The following is a 25,798-nucleotide window of genomic DNA, read 5'->3' as shown; positions in this document are numbered from 1 at the left end:
GTGCCTCCTAGCTTTCCCGACAGGCGGAACCGCCCTTAAACGGAGGCCCTTCCCTGAGCCACACGTGGTTTTGTGGGCCCTCGTCATTCTCCACTTAGTTTACCTTGGGTGCTTTTTTTTTGGTTCCCAATGTTTATTTTTGAAGGAGGGAGAGAGCACACGCGAGCAGGCAGGGGAGGGGCAGAGAGAGAGGGAGACACAGAATCAGAAGCAGGCTTCAAGCCGTCAGTACAGAGCCCACCGCAGGGCTCGAACCCACAAACCTCGAGGTCTTGACCTGAGTCAAAGTCGGACGCTTAACCAACTGAGCCGCCCAGGCGCCCCTCGGCTGCTTTTTGCAGGAGGTGGAAACCGGGGTGCATTCTCGGGGACGTCCTGTGGGGCCCTTGAGGCCCCACTCTGGGGAGCAGGTGCCCGTCCCTTCCAGCCTGGGCCCTGGCGCGAGCCCTCACAGCTGCCTCCGAGAGGAACCAAGCTTTTGCTGGGTTTGTTCAGAGGACACTATTTAAAACCATACAGAATGCTGCAAAACCAGAAGCACGATGTGGGTGTTTGAGAAAGTCGCATTTTCTTCTAATAAGCAGACGGCGCTGGGGTGATTGTCTCCGGAGCGAAGCGAGCGTTCTGTGTTCTTACGCGAGTTGGGTGTTCTTGTGTTTTATAGGAAGTGACTGATCCTGAGAAAGGATTTATAGATGACGACAAAGTGACTTTTGAAGTCTTTGTACAGGCGGACGCTCCCCATGGAGTTGCGTAAGTTTTCTTTAGTCGGGTGCCCTTAAAAATGCCTCTGTGCTCTAGTGAAAGGAGCATTGGCATGTTAGCAGACGCACATGTTAACCGACGGGCACCCTCCCTGCCCTTGCCTCTGGCGCGCACATGGGGTGTTCGGGCTACATCCGTCAGCTTCACGTTGACCCCTTCGCTTGGCACAAGTATTGAGCGTTTTCTGTATGCCAGGCGCTGCTGTGCGCTGAGTGCGGTTCTGGGCGGCAATTTGGGGCCTTCCTGCCGGTTCATAGAGCACTGTGGGCGGAACGCCGGGCCTTTTGTGTGAAGAGGGCAGGGGCGTGACCGTCTGGGAGCCGCAGGCATGGTGACGAGGGGTGGCGGGCCGGAGGGTCAGGGAGGCAGAGCTGAGCTCGGGAAGACCCGCAGGCGCTGTGCGCCCTCAGCGGTGGGGGGGGTCTGTGTGCGTGAGCCGAGCTTGGCCTTGCAGACAGCGTGGGGCTGGGCTCCGCCTAAGGAGGGTAAAGGGTTGGGCAGGGGGCACATCCGGAAGGTGTGGGGCTTGAGGGGGTCAGCTGGGCCGCGGGGTCCGGGGGTGGGGTGGAGGCTGGAGAGCGCAGTGTGGGTGGGACCAGGTGGGGACCGTGGGGCAGCCAAGGGCGGAGCTGTTACCTAGCCCGGGTCCCGCGCGTACAGGAGAAATCCAGCTTTTCCTGAGTGGCCCTTTCAGAGCCTGAGTATTCAGTCAGGTGTCAGGAGTCAGGGCAAAACCCAGAAAACTGTTTTTTGTCCTTCCCATTTTGAAAACCTTCGTATTTGTTTATGACTAACTTTTCTCAACTAAAACAGTGCATTGGGTTTTTCAGCCTTACTGATCAAAATCCATTTCTTGGCTTAGTCTTCCTTATCAAAACCTAGTCAGCACTGTCGCCTAAATCTTTATGATGGTAGTTTTTTTTAATTAATGTTTTATTTATTTTTGATACAGAGAGAGACAGAGCATGAGAGGGGGAGGGGCAGAGAGAGAAGGAGACACAGAACCAGAAGCAGGCTCCAGGCTCTGAGCTAGCTGTCAGCACAGAGCCTGACGCGGGGCTCGAACCCACGAACGTGAGATCTGACCTGAGCCGAAGTTGAAGGCTTAACTGACTGAGCGACCCAGGCGCCCCTATGATTGTAGTTTTTTAAATAACCATCTCTAATTTAGAGTTCTTGCCTTTTCTTGCCAATTTTTAACATCCACAGACACATAGTTTAACCAGGGCTGTGTCAGCGAGGTCAAGGACTACGCCTGGCATCAGGTTGCTGTTGACCCTGACCTCCACCACCAACAAACATCTCGTCTAGGGGGCATGATCGGTGTCCATGCGTGCCCATTACAGACCGAGGGGCGGGGCGGGGTGGTGTGGCTGGCATCCCTTCCTGTCACTGTGGGTGGGGGGTGGGGGGCGTGCAGTGGGGACCACTAACTGACAAGATCTGCACTTTCTCCTCCAAGAAAACCACCAGCGGAGCGGAGTGAAAAGAAAGCGCTAGTTGAGAGGTCTGAGCTAAGATCCCCGGTCCACATGCCCGTCTTCACTTGTGTGCGAGTCTTTAGAAAAGAGGGGTTTTAGCTATTTCCCATTCTTGCTGAGTCTGCGTGTGACTTAGTACGAATGTGGGGAGCCGCTCAGAGAACCTAGCCAGTGTCCGCGAGCCGGGATCTTGGGAGATGGTGGCGGTGCTGCGGCGGCGTTGAGCTGCGTCTCCAGCGCCGGGTCCGTGCGCTTGGGCGAACCGGGCCCCTGGCCGTGCTCAGCACTCGGGGCCCTGGCACCCTCGGTGGGGGGCCTGGCGCTGAGGGGTGCGTGGCCGTCGCCCCCACGTCGGGATGGCGGGAGGTCGTGGGGGCGTGCAGCAGTGCGGCAGGCACCGGCAGAAGCAGCGGGGTGTCCTGTGCGGGTTCCCCTCAACCTGGCACTGATCTCGCAGGTGGGATTCGAAGAAGCACACGGGCTACGTCGGTTTAAAGAATCAGGGAGCGACTTGTTACATGAACAGCCTGCTGCAGACGCTGTTTTTCACAAATCAGTTACGAAAGGTAAGTGGACGGCATTTCTCTCCCTCAGCCTTCCGGCCACCCTTGTTCAAGCCAGGTCCCGTCTGGGGTCTCTGCCATGTCCCCACACCCCCCTCCCGGATCACGGCGCTGTCCCCGGGCAGGGCCCCCTCTGGTACACGTACGCAGATCTTTATGCTTCAGGGTTCCAACACTTGGGAGACTGACTCAGGTGATCAAAAGTTTGCTGGCTAACCTCATTTTGTTGGGCTAGAGATAATGAAAGGTTTTTTTTATTTGTTTTGTTTTTAAGGAAAGCCATTAGCAACATTTGAAAAGTTTTTTATATTAAAATTAAATTGCAAAGCCACTGACTGTGGTCATTGTCAGGAGCGCGATAATTGTAGAGACCGCAGACACCCCCGTGTCCGGTGTAGGCCAGCTCGTCCTCTACCAGCCTGGAGGGTGCAGGCCACACAGACTCTGGGTTGGGGGGGGGGCGCCGGCTGGGCTGCTGGCTTTTCCTGTTAGGGGGGCCCTGTGGTGACCCGGACAGGATGCTGGCGTGGGGACCCGTGGGGTGGGCACGTAGGTGTTGTGACACCTGTTCACAAGGCGATGTTAAGCTAAAAAGTGTTGTTCTAAGAGGTATGAATTAGAAGTGATTCCCTTTGGAATTCTTTTTTCACTTTCTCATGGATTTTACATTGCCTCTAAAGACTTTGATGGTCTTCTAAAATTTCCAGAACTATTTTTGGGGGAGATAGTTAGAAGTCCTCCCCCCTTAGCCATTGTGATATTAGAGGTGATACTTTCACATAAAATTCCATTTTTATTTCTTAATTATTTTAGGCCGTGTACATGATGCCAACCGAGGGTGATGATTCATCCAAAAGCGTCCCCTTAGCATTACAAAGAGTGTTCTACGAATTGCAGCACAGCGACAAGCCTGTGGGAACAAAAAAGCTGACGAAGTCCTTCGGGTACGTATTGTGCCTCCTTCGCCGTCTGCTTCCTTCTGCTCTGATGAGAGAGCGTGCTAGAAGAAGCCAGAGCCAAGGGTAGGCATTTAAGTGCGCCCAGGTGTGTTTATCATTGGATTTGGCTTGTCCTTTTTGGTCGTAAAAGGCTTGGTTTTAGAATCTGGCCTAAGAAGTCCTTCGCCACATAATGACGTAATGACGTCCTCAGGCACCACGGGGCACGAAGACGCTGGTGTCCTGATAGCGTTCGGGGGGATCGTTAAATCTGGGGGCCCCAGAGAGGAGTTTACGAATAGTGGCCCATCATACCGTTTGCTTTTGAAGTCTCAGCTGCTGAATTTACTCTCATTTGAAACTTGGGAGCATAAATAAACACAGACGTTCCCTTTCTCTTTCCAAGGTGGGAAACGTTAGATAGCTTCATGCAGCACGACGTTCAAGAGCTGTGTCGAGTGGTAAGTCCCACGCGGTGACCGCACGCTCGGGGACCTGGACTGCGCGCAGCGCTGTCAGAAGGGGTAGCGAGCAGAACCTCAGACCTGCTCCACGCCAGCGCGACCCCGCGCCCGTCTCTGTGGACAGAGCCAGGCCAGGAAGGAAGGGCAGCGTCTGTCTCGTTTACGAGCCAGAGAGAATGAGCACACTTGTCCCCGGAGAGAGGGCAGCGTGAGGGGACACTTGGATTTCGGTACAGCAGGCAGTGTGGTTTGCATCTGGCACGCTGGCTAGCTCCCGACCAGAGAAGCCCCAGGCCGGCTTGCGCGGCCGCGCGGCCTCTCCGTAGACTAGTGGCTCCTGCCGTCACTCTCCAGACTCGTCCTTTGCACGGAAGTTCTGTGCGGGTGGTTCTCCCCCAGACCGTCTTGAGTCACTAGTGAGTTTCCGCCCTCCATTCGTGACCAGAGACGCACAGACACACACACAGACACGCGCACGCACGCACACAACAGGAAACGGCTACTCAAGGTGATTGGCTGGGCAAGGTGTGTTTTCTGTTTTGCAGCACTAGCTGGGTTGAATCCAGTTCATTAAATATCCATGGACAAACCAGTCAATCCTGTTGACAGGCTCAACCTCATTAATCTCTTGGTGTGGACCAATCCGAGTTAAGTTTAGTGCTCAATTTACATGCTTTTCCACAGAGGTAAAATGAATATAAAAAATGCTTCTAAAGGCACTACAGATTACTAATTCATCCCAAAGGCTGTATAGAGGTTAATCTCAACTGTTGCATGTAGATATTTTTGTAAATATCCAACCGAGGAAGAAGATTTTGTATGTTTCCATAATTGCATGCTGAAGGTCATAATGTTCATAGTCTAGAACTTCTTTGACCATTGAAATTCCCTACTCAAGTTTCAGATTACTGTCTGTTAATGAAGCGTAGCATTTCCTTAAAGCCCAAACTTTCTCTTCCAGTTGCTTGATAACGTGGAAAATAAGATGAAGGGCACGTGTGTGGAAGGCACCATCCCTAAATTATTCAGAGGCAAAATGGTGGTATGTGGCTCCCGGTTTTAGAGAATGATTTTTCAAACGACGTAAGAGTGCTGAGGCGTTGGCGATGACACTGAAGCCCCCTTGTCTTCCTTCCTCCCCGTAGTCCTATATCCAGTGTAAAGAAGTAGACTACCGATCCGATAGAAGAGAAGACTATTATGATATCCAGCTAAGTATAAAAGGAAAGAAAAATAGTAAGTTCTGTGTACACAATGTCTCGACCTTTTGCTGTTTTCTGTTTTGGTTTCATGCTTCACTGACCCAGTGAGTTTGATCGAAACCTAGGGCAGATGTGCCCGAGCGATGGGCAGACCGCTCCCCAGGGGGGACGCAGGCTCGCCGCCCCCACGCCTGCCGCCCAGGTGTTGGTCCTTGCAGCCACGACCCCCCCTTCTCACAGGAGAACCGTTGTTTGGCTTGTAACATCTCCCCCCCCAGGTTATCATTGCCTGTTTTAAGCGCATTTATAGAGATGGGATCGTGTAGGCCACGCAGGCTCCGCCTCTTTCCTTTTGCTCATCGTCACATCCTTGCGCTCTCTGTGTCGCAGACACTTGGTGGTTTTTGTCGCTGCATGTGAGCAGCGTGCCGCAGGCTTTTGGAGCCCATCCTTGGCCTTGAGAGATGTTTGGGTTTTCAGTGCGCGGCCTCGGTATGCACGCAGTGGCGTGCGTGGTGAGCGGAATTGTCAGCTCCGAGGAAGTGTGCGTGTGCTCGGCGGGTGAGGCCGGCCAGGTTCCCGGAGCAGGCTGTCGCTGTCAGTCCCCCAGCCGCGTGTGATAGTTGCCATCGCTCTGCATCCACCGCGGGGCCGCCATCCAGACCGTCTGGATGTTCTGGGGAGAGAGTGGCGCTAGCTCGCCGTCCGTAGGCATTTCCCCGGAGGTCAGCGAGATGGTCTCCTTCCCGGCTGCGGCCTGGCCACTTGGCATTCTTCCTGTGCATCTGGGATGGAGTTCATAGTAACTTGGTGTCTGTGGTGGCCAGTTCTGACACCTGTGACCTCTGGATCTGTCCCTATTGGTTCACTTTGCTCTTCCTCGGGGCTGTTCCCCAGCATCTTCACGCGGCAGCTCATCCTGGTGGATGTGGCCATCGTGATTTCTGTCTTGGTGGTGGGGACGTTCTTCACCTGTGTCCGGGGTGTGCTGAAATTGCTCAGACGCAGGATGGTTCTTGGGAGGCTCATTCCTGCGGCCCGTCAGGCGGGAGCACAGCACCGTGCAGGGAGCATTGCTTGGGTGGCACTGTACCAGTATTGTGCCCAGAGCGCCATGTCCCGGAGGCTTTGCACTGCGGCTGGTGGGGGCCCTGGGGGCGGGGCCACAGCCTGTGGGTGGCTCTTCCCCTGGCCCTGGAGGCTCCGGGAGAGCTGCTGCTTTCTTCCTGGGCCCTCTGGCTGGAGGCCGGCTGCCCCACAGTGAGCGGGGACATTGAAGGGCGCTCTCACCATTATTGTTCTGCACCACCCGTTTCCTGGGCACGAGACCTCTTGTGGGACAGTCCAGGGTCCCTGTTCAGGGCAGAAGAGAGCACACGCGCCTGGCCCTCCCGAGGGAGCCGGGCCGGGAGCCCCGTCAGGAGCGGTTCTGAGTGCTCTGGGCCCTGGCCCGGCCGCGTCACCAGGCTGCTCCCTCCCGCCGGCCTCTCCTGTCTTCACTCTTCTAAGGTTGCCACGTGTTTAATGGAATTGCTGGATTTTAGTGAAATCACCGGATTGTTCCTTGCTTCTTGTGTTCTAACAACATCTGTCCTGAAGGTATAAGATAGTCTCTGGTCCATTAATGTTTAGCTTTTCTGTTTGCGTCCAGTCCACACGAGGTGGCGGCGTGCGGGTGGCGGGGGACCCGCCCCCTCTTCCGCGCTGCTCTCACCTTTGTCAGCGGTCAGTCGCTCGTATTTGTGTGGGTGTGTGTGTAGACTCAGTTCTGGTCCACCAGTTCTGCCCCCACCTCCACCCCAGCTCTGTCTTGGTTCTTTTGACGAAGTGGTAGGATGTTGAAAGCGTACATTGTGGTTGTGGTGGATGTAGTGTGAGAGGAGAGCTCTGTCTGGGTGAACACGTTCGTCATGTCCCCTCACCTGTGTGTGTGTGCGCGTGCACGTGCCCCACACTCTCCAGTTAGACGACAGGGCGACGAGAGCCCTCTCACTGCTCCGCATTCGGCCCTTCGCCCTTCTCCTCTGACGCTGGAAGTCTGCACTCTCCCGACCCCCACGGTCCCGCTGTCTCCGCACGGTCTTTCTTTCAGTTTTACAAGCGTGTGGGCTAGAGTTTGTACTTTACTGTTGAGTTTAGTGACACTTTTTAAAACGTTTTTTCACTCCATGGCACAGCTTGAAACACCCTCAGGAAACCGTGCGGGTGTTGTCAGCGGTCTGGGCTCTCGGGCGGGGGCGGGGGCTCGGTGGCCGGGCAGGGGCTGGAGGCCTCCCCTGGTGGTCCTCCCTGGAAGCCCACGTGGGGCGGCTGCGCCGTCACCAAGGCCTTAGTGAGACCGTTGGCTGACTTCTCTCTTGCTGTCTCTCTCTCAAGTATTTGAATCATTTGTGGATTACGTGGCCGTGGAGCAGCTAGACGGCGACAACAAATATGACGCCGGGGAGCACGGCTTGCAGGTAAGGCGGGAGCGGAGCAGCGCTTCGGGGCCGCCGGTCACCGGCGCCTCTGCCCGAGCTGCTCGGGCCCAGAGCCCCGAGGACCTGAACTCAGTGCCGACGTTACTTTGGGAGCTCCAGTCGCACGGCTGGTGGGGCTGAGCGCGCTGAGGCAGGGGTGAGGCGGGGGGGGGGGGGGGGGGGGGGGGGGGGGGGGGGGGGGGGGGGGGGGGGGGAGAGGTGCAGCCCGTCTCGGGTAGCCTGTCACCCAGCGCGCGGTGTTTCCCATGGCGTCCGTCCCCCTGCTCTGTGCTGCCTGCACAGAGCTTTTCCTCCGCGTCTCCTGGCGGCAGCGACTCTGGCTCGGACTCCGCTTTGGGATGTGTGTGTGGTGGAGTTCGCTTTCTAAGGGATCGTGACTCGCAGGAGGAGGAGCGCGCCCCTGTCTTGTTCTCTGAGCTAGTGCTGTCCCTGCTCGTCTCCCCCAAGGTCCCACAGGGACCGAAACTTCTGGCAGAACAGAGTCTTGGGGACCAGTAACCGGTCCGTCCGAGGTCGGGTGGAGAGACACGGCCTGGGGCCCACGGCGCCCCCACGATGCAGCCGTGCAGGGTCTGTGTCGCACTCCGAACCCAGACACGTCGGCTCAGCCAGTTGCTGATTTCTCGGACGTCCTGTTGGCCAGGCTTGCTCAGTGACAGTTCCTGGTGCCCATGTGCCCACGCTGCAGGGGCTCACGGACCCTCCCTTCTCCTGCATGGTCAGGCCACTCGGGGATGCCACCTCGTGGATCAGAAAGTCACTTTGTAAACACGCGACTAGATGTGCTCAGGGAGCATTTGGGTCAGCTCACCCCTCGTCCACAGGGGTGTTTTGGGGTCTGGAGATCTTAGAACCAGTCTCCGTGGACTGTGGTGGAGGAACATTCTTTGCAGTGCAGGACAACCCCGCTGTGTCTGTGTGTGGCAGCAGGTTGCCGGGACCCCCCCCCGCCGCCCCCCGCCCAGAAGCTTTGTAAGCACACTAATGCAGCATTGAAGAACCTGGCTTGTGCCAGCTCGGTTCCTCCAGGTGGACCCCAGCCCCTGGAGGAGGGGGGAGGCCTTGGTCAGGGCCGGGCGGGCCTGCAGCACAGATCCGCGTTGCTGGCGCTGAGGACAGTCTTGAGAAGCGGGTTGAACTGACACTGAGGGTGACTCTGACGCGCAGGTCCTGGGAGTCGAGGGGGAAGGAAGCCGGTCTTGCCCAGTCCTCCCGACGCGTGGTTGCGTGCGTCTCTGCGGACGCCTGGAGCCTCGCAGCAGCGCAATCCCAGGCCTCTGCCTTTCCATTCAGCGACGCTCTGTGCGTTCCCATGTTTCCCGTCGCGTCTGACGGCCGTGGAACACGGCAGCGTGATTAAGCCCTCACTCGCTGTGGGAACGCAGCCCTGCGTGAACCTCACGCGCAGCTGCTGCCGCGCTGTCCCAGGTTTCCCAGCGGTCTCGTCAGGTCTTACAGAGAACATCTTGTCTTAAAATATTGATGAGGGTTTTTTTAGTTTTTATTTTTGAGAGAGAGACGCACAGAGTGAGTGGGGAGAGGCAGAGAGAGAGGGGGACACAGAATCCGAAGCAGGCTCCAGGCTCGGAGCTGTCAGCACAGAGCCCGAGGCGGGGCTCAGACTCACCGACCACAAGATCATGACCTGAGCTGAAGTCGGACACTTAACCGGCTCAGGCGCCCCTGTTTTATTTTTAAGTATTTATTTTTGAGAGCATGTGAGCAGCGAAGGGAGGATGTGGGGCGCGGGACAGAGGGGCTGCAGTGGGGTCTGTGCTGACCGCAGAGATGCTGATGTAGGGCTTGAACTCATGAACTACAAGATTCATGACCTGAGCCGAAGTCAGCCACTCAACTGACTGAGCCACCCAGGCGCCCTATTTTATTTTTCAGTTGAAATGTAGTTGATGTGTTGACACGCAACATTTTACTAGTTCCAGGTGTGTCATGTTGAGAGTTGGTATTGACAGCCACTATGAAATGGTGCCCATGACAGGCCTAGTGGGTATCTGTCCCCAGCTGACGGTATCCCAACATTGTACTTTGAATCTGTGACCTATTTATTTTGTAACTGGGAGTCGGCGCCCCTCTGTCCCCCTCCCCTGCTTGGCCCCACCCCCACCCCTGCCCGCCCAAAACCACCCGTTTGTTGTCTGCTCACGGGCCTGTTTCTTAAACAACATTTTAAAGGCGCCACAGGTGCATGCCTGGGAACCCCTCCCCGCCAACCGCTCTTGCTGCCTCTGCTCCCAGGACCACGTGGGCCCTGGCTAAACGTGGTTTCTTTTCTCACCCTTCAGGAAGCAGAGAAGGGTGTGAAGTTCCTCACTTTGCCGCCAGTGTTACACCTACAGCTCATGAGGTTCATGTATGACCCTCAGACGGACCAGAACATCAAGATCAATGACAGGTAATCTGTAGTGGGTGTAAAGTTAAGATTCAGTCGTCACAGGGAGGGGGGCGGTCAGGCTCTGTGCTTTGTTGGTCTTTTTAGAATTTCACTCCGTCTCTGATGTACTCAGGAGGTTCCTTGTGCCTCACTTTCCCAAGAGTTGTAATTGTACAGGGATAATTTCAGAGGCTCCCCCTCCTCAGCTCTGTCTGCGGGAGCCCGACCCCGTCTGTGCTCAGATGGATGTGCCCGGAGGGGCAGCGGTGCTTCCCGTCCCGGGGGGGGGTAGCTGTCCCGCACGATTCTGTGCCGCCTCTGTTCGTGTCGATGTCGGGGGTGTGCTGGGGTTTTCAGGCAGAGGGTGCGGGTGGGTGTGCGACTCCAGGTGTCTTCAGGGTGCCAGATACGAAGGACCGGGAGCACACGCACCCTTCTCTGGTTTAGGATGCAGAATTTTTTGTCCTGGTTCATTTGAGCACAGGAGAGGGAGGTTGGTCAGGGAGCCCATGAAATGTGAACGAGCGTGGACCGATGATTTGCCACCAGCCAGGTCTTTGCCGGCTCGTCATGGCCCGTGACTGTGGAGGGTGCGAGAACCCGTCTCCTCCAGGCCTCACGCGTTCGCAGCGTGCAGACTGAGCCCCCCCTGCTGGTGGGGGTCCCTGGGTGCCCACCCCGCTTTTGTTTCTGCTTCCCTTGGAATTAGTTGCCAACATTTAAAAAAAAAAATCATGAGAGGTCACGTAACAACCCAGATTTCTGGCACCTTCCAGGAATTGAGAACATTGGGCTGCCCAGTCGGAATTGCCGAGGGCAACCCGGGGGGCATGGTGCCCCCAGACGGCCACCCCCTTAGACTCCTTGCACCCCCTCCTCCGCGTCCTTGCCGAGCCGCCTGCCTTCCTCCGGCCTCTCCAGGCCCTCCCAGTAACTGACCGTGTTACTAAAAGCCCATGGGTCCAGTAGCAGACGAGTCTAGTTGCTCAGGAATCCCAGGGTGCACAGATCCTTTCTCACATGCGTCCCCTGTTCGGATTCCATTCCTGCAGGTTTCTCACACCTGCAGTGTATCCCCGGGGGTCACAGGGTCCTTCGTGGAGGCCTTGGCATCACGGCTCAGAGGAGGCCTGGTGTGCGGCATGGTCCGTGCAGAAGGCTGTCGGGCACCTGGGCGCGTCATAGGCCCCCCCCCCCCCCCCGTCCCGGCCTCGGATCTCCTCCTGCTGTAGGAGTCCCTGTCTCCACGAATCGGGGCGGACGCGGAGGTGATCCGTGGGGCCTCCCAGCCGGTCGGTCAGAACGTCTAGTGACAAAGCCTCCAGATGAAATACCTTACATGTCAGTGAAACCTGGATTTCTTTAAAAATGTTTTTTTAATAGGTTTGAATTCCCAGAACAGTTACCACTCGATGAATTTTTGCAAAAAACAGATCCTAAGGACCCTGCAAATTACATTCTTCACGCAGTCCTTGTTCACAGCGGGGATAACCACGGCGGCCATTATGTGGTGTATCTGAACCCCAAAGGGGACGGCAAAGTAAGTGCTGGCGGGGGCGCGCCGGCCGACCTGGCGTGTGGGGTGCTGGCCCTGCACGCAGCCTTGCCTTTTCCCTCCCCGCCCGCTGGCCTGGCTAGAGCGGGGCCCCAGCCCAGGCTCTGACTTATCCATGTTCCACGTGTGAATTGCCGATACTGTCGAGGTGAATAGTAAGCATCTCTGCCGTGGTAGCGGCCGGGGGACCTCTGTCCTGTCCGGTGGGAGGCACTTGCTCTCCGCTTCAGAAACCCACGGCCTGGCCTGGGCGGGGGGACGTGTGGACTGCACGCCGTCCTGCATGCCTGCTTGTCCGTGCAGTGTGGCGCCCCCTCCCTCTCCTGGTCCTCTCCGGGGAGTGAGGGTCTCCATGGGGTCTGTCCGGGACCGCAGGGCCAGCACGGAACAGTGGAGGCCGAGGCCGCCGCGCTCAGGCTGAGGACACTTGGGAGGGGAGGGACCCGCCGTCACCAGAGCGCAGGGAAACCTCTCCCTGTGAGGGGTAGTGCCGTCTAAAGCGCCTCGGGCCACAGTGAAGAGATCACAAGAGAAGCACTGTATATGACTCCGCTGACTTTTTTTTTTTTAAAGCCAGACCCTCCCTTGCTGTGATCTCATGTCATGCAATGGGCTCACACATCCTGCTGAATTTTATAACCACGCTGTAAAATTCCAGGTTTTCCAGCAGAGTAAGGTGTGCTCTGTGTGATTTTCTCAAATCCGTAAAGAGTTGTCCCTCGTGATTTGAAACGGGCCATCTGAGTGTGACAGTTGCCGAGGGACAGGTTGACAGTGGCCTGGGGATGCGGGCCAGGACGCTGGGGTGCTGGCCGTCCCCTTAGTCGGGGGCCTGGCGGCCAAGGCCCACATCACTGGGAGGGGGATGCCGCGTGTCATGCCGTGTGCCCCTCCCAAGCGCCTTCTCTCTGCTGCGCCCCTTGCCAGTGGTGTAAGTTCGACGATGACGTGGTGTCCAGGTGCACGAAGGAGGAGGCCATCGAGCACAACTACGGCGGCCACGACGATGACCTGTCGGTGCGGCACTGCACCAACGCCTACATGCTGGTCTACATCCGGGAGTCCAAGCTCAGTGAGTGGCGCTGCCCGCGCGGCCCCGTCCCCACCCCCACGGGCAAGCTGGGCAGGGGTGCGGGCTGCTGAGCGGAGTGGCTTCACCTGAACCCCATCCGCCCCACCGACGGCGGCGGTGAGCTGGGCCGTGCTCGGGAGGGGCGCGTGGACCCCGCGCAGAGGTCAGCGGGGGTGCGTCTGTCGCGCAGGTGAGGTGCTGCAGGCCGTCACCGACCACGACATCCCTCAGCAGCTGGTGGAGCGACTGCAGGAGGAGAAGAGGATCGAGGCCCAGAAGCGGAAGGAGCGGCAGGAAGCCCACCTGTACATGCAAGTGCAGGTCAGCCTCCGCCCGCGGGGCCGCCTGGCCCGGGCTCTGCTGCCCCGGAGGGGGCGGGGTGGGGGGGTGCGTCCGAGCTCCGTCCGCAGGGCCACGTCTGAAGTCTCAGACCCACAGATGCTGGGGCAGGGGGTGGGTGGAGAGCACGCAGGGGAAGGGCCTTAGGCGGGCGAGCTCCAGTCACGGGAAGGCGGGCTGGGCCAAGAGCTGAATTTTCCGTGTGGTTTAGGGTGATGGTTTGGCAGCGATCCCCGGAAACGGGGCTCCTTTGGGCGAGTTGATCGCTGGGAAGAAGGCGCCTGCTCACGCGTCCTGGGGGGCATGGGGTCCGGAGACCACCGGCAGATGGCTTTCCCACTGGGGCTCACGGGGAGTGGGCAGCAGCCGTGTGGAAATGGCCGATGTCATCTGTCTGTCATCCTTTTGATCCTTTTCTGCTTGGGCCAATGGCTAGCCGTTGTTAGCATGTTCTGGTTTGGGCTCCGTCTCAGCTGGCTGGGTCTCGTGGCATCTGTGTGTCACGTGGAAACTGTCATGTGGTTTCTTTCGTGTCTTCAGATTGTTGCAGAGGACCAGTTCTGTGGCCACCAAGGAAACGACATGTACGATGAAGAAAAAGTGAAATACACTGTGTTCAAAGTATTGAAAAACTCATCGCTGGCCGAATTTGTCCAGAACCTCTCCCAGACCATGGTGAGTGCAACCGTTCTCGGGGTGGGGGTCGATCTCCCAGCACACGGGGCCAGACCGGGCACCTGAGCCCGGAGTGCTCGTCCATGCCTGCAGGGGGCGCTGTGACGTTGATCCTAGAATCCTCACATTCGTTTTTTAAGTTTTTATTTTTAGAGAGTGCATTCATGAGAGGGTGGAGGGCACAGGGCGGGGGTGGGGAGGGATCCCAAGCAGTTTCTGCACGGTCAGCACAGAGCCCCACATGCGGCTCGAACTCTCGAACCATGAGGTCCTGACGTGAGCCCAAACCAAGAGTTGGGATGTTTAACTGACTGAGCCACCCGGGCGCCCCCATATGGAATTAAAATAGGAACTGATTGTGTTTTAATTAATTAATTGAGTTTCCTTTGTCTTCCTCAGGGGTTTCCACAAGATCAAATCCGACTATGGCCCATGCAGGCAAGGAGCAACGGAACCAAGCGGCCGGCGATGCTAGACAACGAGGCGGACGGCAATAAAACGGTGCGTGCCTCGGGTGCCGCCTGCCCACCTGGGCCGCTCGGTGGGAGGCAGGTGTGTCCTTCGCCCTCACACCGCTGCCGAGGTCGAAAAGCAGCCTCTCTCTCTGAAATAGATGATTGAGCTCAGTGACAATGAAAACCCCTGGACGATATTCCTGGAAACCGTCGATCCCGAGCTGGCTGCCAGTGGAGCCACGTTACCCAAGTTTGACAAAGATCGTAAGTGCCCCCCGAGCGCAGAGCGGGCCCCTTGGACCCCCGTCTAGACACACGGGGTCCGGCGTCCTTCCCTTGCGAGGAAATCTGGTTCCCCGGACAGCCCTCGGCCCCCTCCCGTGTTCGTGCTTCCTGGCGATGCCAGGTGGGCCCGACCGCCTGGTGGTGGCGCGGAGGCAGGGCGGCATTGAGTCCTCGAGGTCCGCGCGGGCCTGGCGGGGGCTGGGACGGCGCCGAGGGAACACGTAGCTCTTCCCGGCAGGGGCTGGGTCCTGAGCGGCCGGCTGCCCTCAAGCAGCCGTAGAAAGTGTGCAGAGGGCCGGCCGGTGGCTCGGAGTTTGCAGACGCTCCCTTATGAGACACGCTCCCTTCTCTGGCGAAGACGCTGTATTAGTGTGCTCCCTGGGTCCCGGCCTCACTGCCTGGGATCAGTGTCCCGCGGGCTGTCGTCCTGGGGTCCGTCAGCCTGTGATGAACCTCCTCTGACGGCGTTGCTTTTAGGCGCCAGAAGCTGTCCTTTCCAGTGGCCGCTAAGCTTGCCGTTAACATTTTCATCCTTAAAAAACCTGTTTGTTAACCTCGTAGATGATGTCATGCTATTTCTGAAGATGTATGACCCCAAAACTCGGAGCCTGAATTACTGTGGGCACATCTACACGCCGATATCCTGTAAAATACGTAAGTCCCTGGGCCGGCCCGAGGCGTGGGTTCTGCGGGCGCCGGGGTGCGGGGCAGCTTCGGATTCTGTCTTCCTTGCACCGCAGGTGACTTGCTCCCGGTTATGTGTGACAGAGCAGGATTTATGCAAGATACTAGTCTTATCCTCTATGAGGTTTGGACGGCTTGTTTTTTCTTCCGTACCCTGTCGTTGGGGGTGGGGGTCTCTGTTTGTTCCCCTGGCCCGAGTGTACTGTTGTACGAAGTGTGCAGCTCAGGGGGTCTCGGGGGGGCCTTGGGGGTGTGGGGCTGCGGGGCACCGTGCAGATTTCTGGCTCCTGTCATTGAGGGTCAGTGATCATGGCGTCTTTGTGGACGTGAATATTTCCCGCGGCGTTCTCACCTCGGCAGAGCAGGGCCGGGAGAGCTAAGCGGCCGCGTTACTCGCGAGGCAGACGTGGGATTGTAACCTTCTTTTTCCCCTAGGAAGTTAAACCGAATTTAACAGAGAGAATTCAGGACTATGATGTGTCTCTTGATAAAGCCCTCGATGAACTAATGGACGGCGACATCATAGTGTTTCAGAGGTACGTGCTCTGTGAAGCGGTTCATCACTGCATGAGCGTCGTGGCCGCGGTTTTCCCACAAGGCCTAGAACCAGAAGCGAGATTGTCTCTAGACCCCGAGTTACATTCTGCGGAGGTCTCTGAGGGCATTGGTGGGGCCGGGACGACGGGCCGCGAGCCTCTTCCTCGTCTGGCGAGTGCTCTTATTTCCGGGGAGACCGTGTTGAGCCCGGTAACTCGGCGAGGTGCCAGCTGGCTTGACGGGACGGCGGGACGGCTTTTCCTTCCCTTAGACCCTTTAGTTCGGGGTGTGTTCAAGCCCGCGGGGCTGCTCTTGTGGCCCCTTTTCTGAAGGCAGCCTCAGGAGGACCAGGCAGTGACTATTCTAGGCCCTGCTGCCGGAGCAGGAGAGTGGGCGCCTGTCCGCTATGGTGAGAGAGGAGGCCTTGAGACTCGTGGGGAAATCAGAGGACCCCCCCTCCCTTCTGTCCTGAGATGCGGGGCAGCGAGCAGGTGCTGGGCACCCTCTGTCCTGGTTGCGGCACCTGTTCATGCCACTGTGGGCTGGGAGATGATGCCTTTTTTATTTTTGACCAACACCTTTGGCCTGGGCTTTGATTCAGTCTCCCCCCTGCGTTTTCCTCTCCCACTAGGGATGACCCCGAAAATGATAACAGTGAGTTACCCACCGCAAAAGAGTATTTCAGAGACCTCTACCACCGTGTTGATGTCATTTTCTGTGATAAAACCATCCCCAACGACCCTGGATTTGTGGTGACGTTATCAAATCGAATGAATTATTTTCAGGTATTTGATCAGGGCTCTTTCCCTTCGTATCCTGCTGCAGGGAGATCAAGTTCTTGTCCACATGGGGCTTGCCGAGGAGGCCAGCGGGCTTGGTTCTGGAGGGAGGGAGCCCGCTGCCCGAGGAGGTTCCTGACTGAGGGGATTGGCCCCTGTCCTTAAGTTGCTGCCCACCCTGCCCTGCTCCCACCGCACCACCCCTCCCTGGTCCCCCCACATTCACACCCCCTACACCCACCCCCACACCATCCCTCCCCGTCCCCCCACACCCGCCCCACATCCACCTCAGCGCAGTGTGTTTCGGAGACAATAGTTGTAACAGCAACTTTGGCTCGATTACAACGCGCCCTTGGAAAACAAACCCGACCCGTCCACCTCGCTCTTCACAGTGAGGAGCCCTGGGGTGCCCGGCTGGCTCAGTTGGAAGAATGAGTGGTTCTTGGTCTCGGGGTCGGGCATGTGAGCCCCGTATCGGGTGTAGAGTTTACTCCAATATGTAAACTTGAAAAAGGTGAAAGGCCCTTCAGTGTCTGCCCTGCGGGGGTGCACCTGGGGGGACAGGTCGTTCCCGGTGGGGGCAGAGTTTTAAGGTTGTCGATTGCATATTTAGGAACGTGAGGTAAATAGTGTCAGTGGCCAGCAGTCCTCAGTTCATTCCCCACACTGAGACTTCCTTTCTGTCTTGGGTCCCGTCCCTCCTCCCAGGTTGCAAAGACAGTGGCCCAGAGGCTCAACACCGACCCCATGCTGCTCCAGTTTTTCAAGTCCCAAGGGTAAGACGCACCTTACCAGTCCCCGGCGGCCCCCTCCGAAGCCAGACCCCCGCAGAGCCCTCGTCGGCCCCTCCCCCAGCCCCGGGTCTTGGTTCAGGCAAACCGACCGAGAGGCGCTTGTTGACATGCTGTTTCTTGTGCAGCTACAGGGACGGCCCGGGGAACCCTCTTAGACATAATTACGAGGGGACTTTACGAGATCTCCTCCAGTTCTTCAAGCCGAGACAACCCAAGAAACTTTACTATCAGCAAGTATGAGTCCAAATCCATGTAACCGGGTCGTGCGGGAAGGCTTGGGTTTTGTGGAGACGCGTCTGACAGTCTCTCTTTCCGAACCAGCTGAAGATGAAGATCACAGACTTTGAAAACAGACGGAGTTTTAAGTGTATTTGGTTGAACAGCCAATTTAGGGAAGAGGTACGTTTTTTTAATGGCGTGAAGTTGCACTTTTATTGGCGTTTGTTTAATGTTTCTGCCTAGCCCTTGAACACAAACAGGAAAGGCAAGGTGTCAGAGGCCCTCAGTCCCCTCCTGCTGCCACGGCTGGAGCCTCTCATGGCGGGGCACATGCTGCCTGGCCCGAGGCCGTAGCTTTCTGGAACCCTGTTTGCCTCTGGGCCTCTTCAGGTGGGGCGGGGGCCTGAGTCCGCCATTACCGAGCATGGTCCCGCGCAGAAGGCAGGCCCGGCCCACTTGCAGGTGGTGCTTCTAGAAAGCCTGGCCCTGCTTGGACCCCAAGTGTTTTGCCTTTGTATCTCCGCCTCTGGGTGGTGCCTGGGCTGTCACCGTGTGGGATTCGTCACCATGTGGGGTCTGGACGGCTGGGGTGGCTTCTGGTGGGGAGGGGTTCCTGAGGAGCTGGCCCATCAATGGGACTTTTCTGTACCAGCGTCCTCTCCGGTCCTGGGGTCGGAGGGAGGGGTCCCCAGGTTTGGGCGGTGGGCAGAATGCACGCATCTGGGGCCCTTGGGTGGGGCATGGGCGATGTGGGGGAAGGGCAGAGACGACGGAACCTCTCTTGCCATTTTTTCGTTCCTCAAGCAAAACGGACGTGTTCTAGCCGACCCCTTACGTTTTCTTCAAAGCACTTCTTTCGCCCGGCCTCCCCTAGGAAATAACACTATACCCCGACAAGCACGGCTGTGTCCGGGACCTGCTGGAAGAATGTAAAAAGGCTGTCGAGCTCGGGGAGAAGGCGTCAGGGAAACTCAGGCAAGTGTCCCCTGAAGCCGCCGGCGGGCCGCGGGCGCCCCGGGACCCTGGGACCCTCGCGCGGGGCTGCAGCCCGTCTCCCGTGGCAGTTCCTGAATCCTTCGTAATGGAGCTGCCCCCTCCCCCCGCTTTTTTCTTTGGGGAGCAACAGAGAGAGTTCAAGTGACTGACAGGCAGAGAGCACGGGACTGTGCTCAGCCTCTGTGGGACTCACACTCACAAACCCTGAGATCGTGACCTGAGCCAAAGTCAGATGATTAACAACTGAGCCACGTTTTCTTGCTTCCCTGGCTCCTGATGATTATTGGGCTGCAGTAAAAAAGTGAGATTCGGTAGAAAAGCCGCCCGGGAAAGGGAGGCCACAGGCAGAACTTGAGCCGAAGCTACGCTTGGCCGTGCGTCCAGAGGCAGGGCACGGCGGGGCTCAGGCCCGAGACGGGAGCCCCCAACTGACAGGCCGTTCTTATCTCAGAGGTGACCGCTCCTTCCACAGGGCCTGATCGGCCCTCACAGGACAAAACAGCCCTTGGGGCTTGGTTCCAGAATGTTTGCTCTGGGATATTCATAAAGGAATGAGATTTTATTCTCTCAAGAGTAAGAGAGACAAACAGCACAAGCCCAGCCCCGTTTGGAGCCATTGCAGGGAAGATGTGCCCAGTTCTGGGAGACTTAATTCTCCGCTTTCTCTGTGCCCACATGAAGCCACATCTCCCTACGGAGGAGCGCCCTTGGCCTGTTTGTGAACCACACGCTCCAGGGGGGTCACTGACCAGCATTCTGTCCCCTGTGCTCCGTGGGGACACCTACTTTGGACACTTCTAATCTCTAACGAGGAAAACCATAAGCAAATGTGGACAGCTTCACAGTAAAAAGTTTCCCTCTAGCTAGGGCACCTGGGGGGCTTAGTCGGTTGAGTGTCTGACTTTGGCTCAGGTCATGAACTCACAGTTTGTGGGTTCGAGCCCCGTTTCAGGCTTTGTGCTGACAGCTCAGAGCCTGGAGCCTGCTTCGAATTCTGTGTCTCCCTCTCTCTGTGACCCTCCCCTGCTCGTACTGTCTCTCTGTCTCTTAAAAACAAATTAAAAAACATAAAGTTTCCCTCTAGGAAAACTGCCCATCGGCCCTGCCTTGCTGGCCGTGGAGTGTTGTGGCTCACCCCGCCCCCCCCCACCCCGTTCTGTGCAGGCTGCTAGAAATCGTAAGCTACAAGATTATTGGCGTGCACCAAGAAGACGAGCTGTTAGAATGCTTATCTCCAGCCACGAGTAGAACGTTTCGAATAGAGGTAACCGGCCCGCTGGGTCGTATGCTGGGCGGGGGGACAGCGGTGGGCAGACGCCGCTGCAGTTTTGTATGCGTCGGAACAAGTGAGCCAGGCCTGCAGTTAACTTGACCTTCCTGCTGTCGAGAAGTTCACCTTGCACTGTGGTAAAATACATGGAATGTACATTTTCCATGGTGACCTACGGGAGGTGTGTACGGCTCAGCTTTGTGAAGCCTGTGGGTGCGCTGAGCGGCCGCCCCGCCGGGTGGCCCAGCTGCTGAGACCTTGTCCCTTCATGTGCGGCTAGCTGCCTGCCTGCCCTCCCCTTGGGGGCTGCGCCCTGGATGCCCGCACACGGAGGGTCCCCTGGATGGGAGCCCTGCTCATAGGCCCTGGCTGCTGTGACCTCCAGGGGAGCGGCCTGAGTCTCCACAGTGACCACAGTAGCACAGACTTGGGTCTCTGGAAACCCCGAGTCCCCTTCTGGCGTGTGATCCCTTCCAGTTCTGAGCTCCCCTCTAGAATATTCTAGTGAGACCGGCACATAGCGTTGGGCAGACACGGTGTGTGTCCGCGTAGACCATGCCGCCGGGCTCAGCACCTCTCCCCACCCCCCCCAGGAAATCCCTCTGGACCAGGTGGACATAGACAAGGAGAGTGAGATGCTCGTCACTGTGGCGCACTTCCACAAGGAGGTGTTCGGGACCTTCGGGATTCCGTTCTTGCTGCGGATCCACCAGGTGAGGCCGGGGGACTGGCTGGGTTGGCAGCGCCTGGAGTGGGGGGCGCTGCAGGGGGTGTGTGTGCACACTTGTCCTTTCCCGTCCGCAGGGCGAGCATTTCCGAGAAGTCATGAAGCGGATCCAGAGCCTGCTGGACATCCAGGAGAAGGAGTTTGAGAAGGTAGCACGGCGGGGGGCGGGGGCGGGGGCAGCACGCCCCAAGCCCGGCTCCCACGGTAGCCAGACCCGGGCCGGCGGTGGGGGTTCACGGGCGCCCAGGGCTCAGGGGGACGGCTGTCTGCCGTCTGTCTTTCAGTTCAAGTTTGCCATCGTGATGATGGGCCGACACCAGTACATCAATGAGGATGAGTACGAGGTGAACTTGAAAGACTTCGAGCCCCAGCCTGGTAAGACACCCCACCCCACCCCGGGGCCCTGGGTTCCAGCTCCCTCTGCGGCCCAGCTCGTGCTCCGGGGCTGCCGTGTGGGCGTGCTGGGGAGGGAGGCTGGGGTGCGCGACCCGCCGCTCCAGGGCCTCAGCCGCGGCCCCTCTCCCCCTCCCAGGCAACATGTCTCACCCTCGGCCTTGGCTCGGGCTCGACCACTTCAACAAAGCCCCGAAGAGGAGTCGCTACACCTACCTGGAAAAGGCCATTAAAATCCACAACTGACCTCTCTCCCGGCGCGTGCGGGGCGAGGGGCCGTGCGTGGGCGTGCGCCCCTTTTTAACAGCCGAGAACTTTGGTACCGCGCACCCTCCGAAGTCTTCAGCAAGAGGATTTGCTGCTGATGTTAATTTTATTTTGTTGAGGCTGTTCCGTTTGGCTTCTCTGTATCTATTGACTGCCCTTTTTGAGCAAAATGAAGGTGTTTTTATAAAGCTTGGATGCCAATGAGAGTTATTTTATGGTAACCACAGCGCAAGGCACCCGTCAGTGTCCCGGGGGCGCGGAGGCGAGGGCCATGCGGCTCGGCTCGGGGCCCCTGTCCGTAGGCAGAGGCCGGGGGTCGTGGGCAGCAGCCCCGCAGCCGGCCTCGGGTTAGGCTCGTCCGACGTTCCCCCCCAGTTCCACTTTCCATGACCTTTTGTGCATCTGTAAAGGCAAGACCGAGAAACTCACAACCTAATAAATAGAGCTCTTTCCTTCACTGCGTGTGCTGGCCCCTTCCTCGGCCCCCGCCCCCGCCCGGGGGCTCGGGACACGCGTCTCCGTCCGTCAGCCGCGCCTTCCGCTCGCTCCGACACGCCGCTCGACACGATTAAGGTGTCACGTGTGCTGCCCGTCGCGGCAGGCCGGCCCCACGGTCTCTACGGTCCGTAGGAGCAGGCGGGAAAGGTTCTCCGTAGAATGGCCCCGGGGACGGACGGTCGGAGCGAGGAGAGGAGGGCCTTCCCGCAGAGTGGGCTCGCTCACGCGTGCCCAGCGCGCTGTTGACTCTGTACAAAAAACAAAGGAAAAAGAAAAAAACACAAATGAAATTGTATATTTAACGAGTGACCGTGTGTAAGTCGCCGCAGGAGGAGGTGGCTTCTGGCCGGGTGCATCTGAGTGACTCGCTGATGGTGATGCTCGTTGTGTGTAGTTCTCCTTCGGTCCCAGCCTCGTTCCTTCTTCGTTTCGGAGCTCATGCCGGCTGCGTGTCTAGTTTCGAGTGCAGTAAAATAGAATCAGCAGACCACACTTCCTTTCCATCCTCCCGGGGATTTCCTTCGTTTCTGTAGCCGCAGTGTACACCCCCCCCTTCCTGTATATTGCCTTTTTGCTGGAAAATGTTGTATGTTGAATAAAATTTTCTATAAAAACTCGCAGTCGGTGAGTGGCATGAGGTCGCGGGAGGCCTGTGCGCCCCCTGGAGGTGTGTGCCCCCTGCTGGCGGGTTTGCTCGCCCTCAGTCCTGGTTGGGGGGCTTGGGGGGGGTTGGGTTCCGCCTCTTCCCGGTCACGGTTAAGCCTGGACAGCAGGTTTCCCCTGGAGGAAACCAGCCACAAGCCCGAGGGCCACGATACGGCAGTGCTGCCAGTTGTAGATGCGGCCATCCCCATGCTGGCCCGGCCGCGCCGCCCCTCCCCCCGCCCCGGGTGGCGCTCCCAGACTCCAGACAGGTCTCTGCCTCAGGATGACTTTGTCTGCAGGTTTCCGCAGCCCCAAGCGTGTTTTCAACCCCCCCTTCCTCAACCTGCCCCCCCCCCCTCAAGACCTGTCCCCTCGCGCCCTGAGAGTAGGTCTGGGCAGGCCAGTGAAGACCTTTCACTGTGTGTGTGACTATGAGCCTGAGGGTTGGCCTTGTGTTTCCAGGTTGGCCGCGGGTTGGCCCTCGGGTAGCTGGACCAGTGCTCCCTTAAGTGATCCAGTGACTGTAGCAAAGACTGAAGTTGCGGACATGCACGTTTACCTCCCCCTGTCCTCCCTGCCATGGGGTTTGGCTCTAACACTGATCGTGGGGCCTGGGCTGGAACCAAGCTCACTCTCAGCCCCAAAGACATGCCCATCTGTTGACACCATCAGAGTCCCCAGAAGGATGAGTCCCTTGGGAACCATAATGTAACATGACTTAGGGGCACGGTCACCCCCCGGGAGCCATGTGCAGGGAGAAACCGGGGCCTGCCGTTTTCCGTAACGGCAGTTCCTCGGAGGCAGGAGTCCCCTTCCCACTGGGGGACCGGTGGCCGGCCACCTTGGGCACCACCGCCTCCAGCAGGAAGCAGTCTCCTGCTTCGTGTGGTCATAGCTGTAAAACGCAGACTGTGTGCACAGCGCTGGGAGGTGCATCTGGGATGCTCAACGGAGGGCTGGGATGAGGCACCCTGCAGCAGGGGGTCCCTTGGGGTGGGTGACCCCAACCTGAGCTCTGGGCACGTGGTGCGTCCTCCTCTGGGCTCTCCCTGCGCCTCTCAGCTTGTTCGTGGGCACTCGGTCGTGGTTTGCTCGGTGTTGGGGACAGGGACGGGGGCATGTCATGCCACCATCCCAGCAGCCAGAGGAGAACACAGCTCGCCCGGGTGGCTGGCTCTGCTGCCAGAGCCTGGAGGCAGCCCCGCATCGTGCGTGAGCAGCTGGATGCGGCCGCATCCCAGGCACGAGTCACCGACCCCCAGAGGGGAAAGGAGCCGTCGGGGGAGAGGCTGCCTGAGCACCACCGGGGCCAGGCCTTGCCTGAAAACACGCCAAGAACGCGGACAAGCCTTCACGCGTCTGCTCGCTGCGACCACGGGCCCCCCGACTTCTGTGCGGGGCCCCGGCCTTTCCCTCCACCTGGCCTTTTCTGTCGTGGCCCCGGAGCCGCGGTGGAAGGTTCTGTCTGCGCGGCCCAGAGGATCGCCTCAGCCACGCGCACCGTGATGCGCCGCAGCGGCCGAGGAAGTGCATTTGTCACGGATTTGACCTCTCACCGCACCTGCCATGTGTGGCCAAAGTCTCCCGTGCTGGAGGAAACCGCTCCAAGCTGACGTTCGTCACGTTAAGGGTCTTCTACCGTAACTCGCTCTCCCGGAGCCTCGACCTGGAAAACACTAGCAGGTTTTCCTGACCTCCTCTTCCTGGACGGGACCAAAGTTAAAGATGAAGCTGCCTGAGGCCTTTGCCTTGTGCCCCGGGAAGGGAGCCCGTGCAGACCTTCTTCTTCCCGCCTGTGTCTTCAAGGCTTTGAAGCCCTGCCACAGGGGTTAAGAGCAGTCACAGCAAGATGCTCGGACCCGCCTATGGACGGACACACCGATGGAGCCAGAAGCGGTGTGCGGGCACAGAGGAGTCGGTTTATGTTCACACATGTGACTAGATGTCCAGAGGGAAAGCCACACCCAGACCCCAAGGGGCAGCACTGAAGAACCTGTCCCTTCAGGCTCACTTTGCGGAGTCTGCCGGTGGAGACGCACTCGGGGCTGCATTCTAGACCGCTTTGAGCCCCTGGCCTGTGGGCTCTCCACACAACCGCCGCCCCTCGCCCCTCCTCGCCCCTGCACGCATGACTCGGTGCGGCTTGGCCTGGGTGCCCACTGCTTCCCGGGGCGATGCCTGCCCCACGCCCCCGCGGCCTGGTCCGCCTGGTCTGGGGATACGGCGGATGGGCCTCGCCCCATCTGGGCTCTGGCCAAGCTTGGGGGTGAAAGGAGCTAAGCAAACTGTTGGCCGTTCTTATGACCATCACCTTCCAGTGCACCCTGCTGCCTCTGGGCCACCCTGAGTAAGCAGGGGACTTGGACTGGTTGTGCGCCCTGGCTGGGCTCTGGGCTCACCCTCTGGAGAGCTGGCCCCCTGACCCAGACTCCCTGCTCCTAGGCCCGCCCGGCCGCCATCCTGGGTGGGAGGAGCAGGGCTGTGGGGTCCCGGGTCGGGGTGCCCTCTGAGCTCTGGGAGCGTGGGCCGTGGCCCCCACAGCCCAGCCTGACCTCCATGGAGCTCTGGGGGCAGTGTGTGCGTGAGGGCTCCCGTTAAGGCAGTGAGTGCAGAGGTCCTGGGGCCATGGGGCCCCAGGAGAGGCCCGGCTTGGCCACAGACCCCACTCACTCAGCCCAAGGGTTGCCCAAGCAGTGTCCTAACTTGTAGAAATTGGGACGTCTGGATTTTCATTGCAAGTCTGCCAGCTTTTAAGTCCACAATGACCTTTTTTTCCCCGGGCAGGCAGTCTGAGTCAGAAAGGTCCAGGGCCTGATCCGAGAGCTCACGGTCGGAGCCGGCCGGGCCGTGCTGGAGCTCGAGGGCATCCTGGGGACCCACCGCCTTTAAAAACGAGTATGGTGGGGGCTGAGCCAGGCCGATGGAGGAGGCCCCGCACCCCCGCACCCTGTATCCCTGCCTCCAGAGGTACCTCTCCTGAGCGGGATGCCCCTGCCGGGACCCAGCTGGGGTCCCCATCGAAACAGCCAGGGCCCTGGTAAGCGTGGCCTCAGGTCAAGAGTCTCAAGGCCACTTTGCCAGATGCGTCTGGTTCCGCCTCAAGATCAGTCTTGGCTTCCTCAGCAGACCAGGCGCACCAGGGATGGTCCCACGTGGCCTGGGTGCCCCCACACAGGGCCTGAGCTCCCCGGAACTGGAGGCTGGCTCCTTCTCCGTGGAGACCGCCCCTGGGTTCCAGCAGCCCGCGGGTGTGCCCCGGCCTCGCGGTGACAGTGTCCTGCTGTGTCTGAGGTGGCACGGTCTCCTTCAGGTGTGGAGCCCAGGTG

The 25,798-nt window shown here is 58.6% G+C and overlaps 1 protein-coding gene across 1 annotated transcript in view; it reads left to right on the top strand.

The window, feature by feature from the left end:
* Positions 1-22,444, top strand: part of USP7 (ubiquitin specific peptidase 7) — a 35,021-nt gene extending 12,577 nt beyond the window's left edge. Inside the window, exons 5-31 of the mRNA XM_029946370.1 lie at positions 665-753; positions 2,704-2,812; positions 3,623-3,753; positions 4,154-4,208; positions 5,173-5,253; positions 5,357-5,447; positions 7,790-7,872; positions 10,194-10,303; positions 11,666-11,822; positions 12,765-12,909; positions 13,100-13,230; positions 13,789-13,923; positions 14,323-14,424; positions 14,537-14,642; positions 15,225-15,317; positions 15,404-15,471; positions 15,783-15,883; positions 16,516-16,669; positions 17,372-17,439; positions 17,583-17,691; positions 17,779-17,856; positions 18,551-18,651; positions 19,837-19,936; positions 20,536-20,655; positions 20,747-20,818; positions 20,954-21,044; positions 21,202-22,444. Coding sequence (XP_029802230.1) covers positions 665-753; positions 2,704-2,812; positions 3,623-3,753; positions 4,154-4,208; positions 5,173-5,253; positions 5,357-5,447; positions 7,790-7,872; positions 10,194-10,303; positions 11,666-11,822; positions 12,765-12,909; positions 13,100-13,230; positions 13,789-13,923; positions 14,323-14,424; positions 14,537-14,642; positions 15,225-15,317; positions 15,404-15,471; positions 15,783-15,883; positions 16,516-16,669; positions 17,372-17,439; positions 17,583-17,691; positions 17,779-17,856; positions 18,551-18,651; positions 19,837-19,936; positions 20,536-20,655; positions 20,747-20,818; positions 20,954-21,044; positions 21,202-21,308 — 2,787 coding nt within the window. The 3' untranslated portion in view covers positions 21,309-22,444. The remainder of the gene's footprint in view (positions 1-664; positions 754-2,703; positions 2,813-3,622; positions 3,754-4,153; positions 4,209-5,172; positions 5,254-5,356; positions 5,448-7,789; positions 7,873-10,193; positions 10,304-11,665; positions 11,823-12,764; positions 12,910-13,099; positions 13,231-13,788; positions 13,924-14,322; positions 14,425-14,536; positions 14,643-15,224; positions 15,318-15,403; positions 15,472-15,782; positions 15,884-16,515; positions 16,670-17,371; positions 17,440-17,582; positions 17,692-17,778; positions 17,857-18,550; positions 18,652-19,836; positions 19,937-20,535; positions 20,656-20,746; positions 20,819-20,953; positions 21,045-21,201) is intronic.
* Positions 22,445-25,798: the final 3,354 nt, after the last annotated feature.

The sequence above is a fragment of the Suricata suricatta genome, chromosome 8 (assembly GCF_006229205.1).
Source record: "Suricata suricatta isolate VVHF042 chromosome 8, meerkat_22Aug2017_6uvM2_HiC, whole genome shotgun sequence".
In the NCBI taxonomy this organism is placed as follows: Eukaryota; Metazoa; Chordata; class Mammalia; order Carnivora; family Herpestidae; genus Suricata; species Suricata suricatta.
The sequence above is the reverse complement of the archived record's forward strand: the minus strand, read 5'-3'. Positions and strand labels throughout refer to the sequence as shown.